Genomic DNA, 2168 nt, shown 5'->3' with positions numbered 1-2168 from the left:
GATGGCGGAGCAGTGCTGGTGGGTGCCACAGGAACCGCAGGAGCTGCAGAGCAGCATCCTCCAGGGCCTGTGGGAGTGACAGAAGCCAGAGCCGCACGGTCACCGGGGGTCCCAGGGCTGTGGGATGCCAGCCGTGGGGTGGTGCGTGCCACTCCCACTGCGGTGGCTGGCACTGAGCTACCAGTGCACAGCTTGTGCCGTGCTGAGCTCAGCATCACGGCCAGCCCCCATCCCAGCTGGAAGGAGGGGATGAAGGCGCCAGGTTGCCGTGACTTTGGGGTCAGAGCACACTCATCCTATGTTCTCAGAATAGTCCCGTCCTATCGGGCACAGGCACGAGCTGGCATCACATGAGCTGTGCCGCTGATACAGCTCATGGAAGGCTCCCTCTTCCGCCTCCCAGGCTGCATCCCTGTGGGAGGGAGCCGGGGACAGCTGAGTGCGGTGCGAGGGGAGGTGGAGGGGAGGAGGCTGGGTGGTGGGCAGGGCGGTGGGTGCTGACCTGTCTGGGATTTTGATGCCGAGGCGGAACATCTCTGCCTGGAAGGTCTGCATGTCCTGGCAGAGCGGGCAGCGGAAGTGGTGCAGGGCAGCGCGCAGAGCTTGGCCCTGGGGAAGGCAGAACATGAGCTGGGGACGCGTGCGCATTGCCCCAGGGCTGGGGACGATGCCAGGGTGGCAGGGTTGGGTGGTGCTGGGGATGATGCTGTTGTGCTCTGGAGGCAGTGCCGCCTACCTGGATGCAGTGGCGGTGGAACTGCGCGCTGGTGCAGGAGGGACAGATCAGGGTTTCGTAGCTGGGGCGTCCCTCCACCGCCTCCATGCAGATGGCACACTGCGGGTTGTCCTGTTGCAGCGGCCTCACCTGCTGCGTTGGCCGGTGCTGCCAGCAGAAGGACCTGCAGGAGGGATGGAGGTGGCAGCTCAGCTCCTGCCCCATCCCTCCTGCAGCCCTGCGGGTGCCCACACTCACCTGTACTCCCCGAAGAACTGGGAGACGCAGCCGCGTTCTCTTCCGCAGGGGTAGTGGAAGGTGCGGGAGCATCTGCGGCGATGGCAGCGGACCGAGGCGCCCCGCTTCCGGCAGACGCAGCATTTCTGGGGAGAGCAGTGCGGAGCCGGGCGTCAGTGCCGTGCACACACAGGCGGCCCTTGCCCAGCAGAGCACGAGGATGATCCGGTGGGCCACGTGGCTAGGGACCCCGCAGCACTAATCAGTTCTGATTTGTGCAGCGATGGGTCTTTCTGGACAAGGAGGGCTCTGCTGGAGTCTCCCAGCCACGTGGCACAGGGACGAGGTGGGGACACGTCGCCCTATTCACCTTCTGTGCCACGCGCTGCAGCTCCTGCTCGATGTCAGGAAAGAGGAATCCGAAGAATCCTTCATCGTCAGCGCCGCGCTGGTACAGCCCGCTGGCGTGGTACTGCAGGAGGCAACCGGGGACCTGTTACTGCATGTGGGGTGCAGCGGCTGGCACGGGGCTAGGGGCCTGGGGTAGGGGCTCACCAGGCAGTTCTCATGGACGCAGAGCCCGTCCTGACGGCACGTGTCTCCGTAGATGTCAGGGTCGTGCTCTGCCCGCTGGCACAGCCTGCACCCTGCAATGGGGACAAGGGCATTATCACCCCAAGCACGTTAGCAGGGTGACAGCTGCACGTGGCAGAGGCACATCCGCTGCGGGAACGCTCTGCACTCACCTTCCTCCTCGGAGACACATTGCTTCATTTCTGGGGGGGACGCACCCGTTCGGGCCTTGCCCGTGCCCTGGGCCGTGCTGCAGGGCGGCGGGTGGAAGGATTGGGTTGTGGCGCACTGAGGCGTCGAGACCTCAGCTCCATTCCTGGGCTTTACTTCTGGAGCAAAGCAGTGGTGCTGCTTCCTCGATCCAGAGGTACCCGGGATTGGGGGGACACGGGCGTGCGCTGTGTGAAACAGCCCTGCACGTTGTGATGTCACAGTGAGAACGTGGGTGTTGGTGACGCGGTGCCGATGTCACAATGAGCAGAGCTTGGGGTGGGGCTGTGAGCACCCCTTGGGTGCTGGGGACCCTGAGGGGTGGCTTTGGGATGCCCGTATCTGCCCACGGGGCTGTGCTGTCAGCTCCAGTGGGGAGTTGGAGACACATCAGCTCGCAGGTCTTGCATGGGTGAGAAGATGGTGTGGCAAA

General features: G+C 64.5%; 1 protein-coding gene across 1 annotated transcript in view; it reads right to left on the bottom strand.

The window, feature by feature from the left end:
- Positions 1-291: 291 nt before the first annotated feature.
- LOC104913886 (PHD finger protein 7-like) overlaps positions 292-2168 on the bottom strand; it is a 9938-nt gene continuing 8061 nt past the window's right edge. The window contains exons 5-11 of the mRNA XM_010721900.3: positions 1699-1775; positions 1508-1599; positions 1323-1424; positions 974-1098; positions 737-899; positions 503-609; positions 292-412 (exon numbers count right to left, since the gene is read on the bottom strand). Coding sequence (XP_010720202.2) covers positions 292-412; positions 503-609; positions 737-899; positions 974-1098; positions 1323-1424; positions 1508-1599; positions 1699-1775 — 787 coding nt within the window. The remainder of the gene's footprint in view (positions 413-502; positions 610-736; positions 900-973; positions 1099-1322; positions 1425-1507; positions 1600-1698; positions 1776-2168) is intronic.

This window comes from Meleagris gallopavo, chromosome 21 (genome assembly GCF_000146605.3).
Source record: "Meleagris gallopavo isolate NT-WF06-2002-E0010 breed Aviagen turkey brand Nicholas breeding stock chromosome 21, Turkey_5.1, whole genome shotgun sequence".
NCBI lineage: Eukaryota > Metazoa > Chordata > Aves > Galliformes > Phasianidae > Meleagris > Meleagris gallopavo.
Note: the sequence above shows the minus strand (reverse complement) of the source record. Positions and strands in the feature narration are given on the sequence as shown.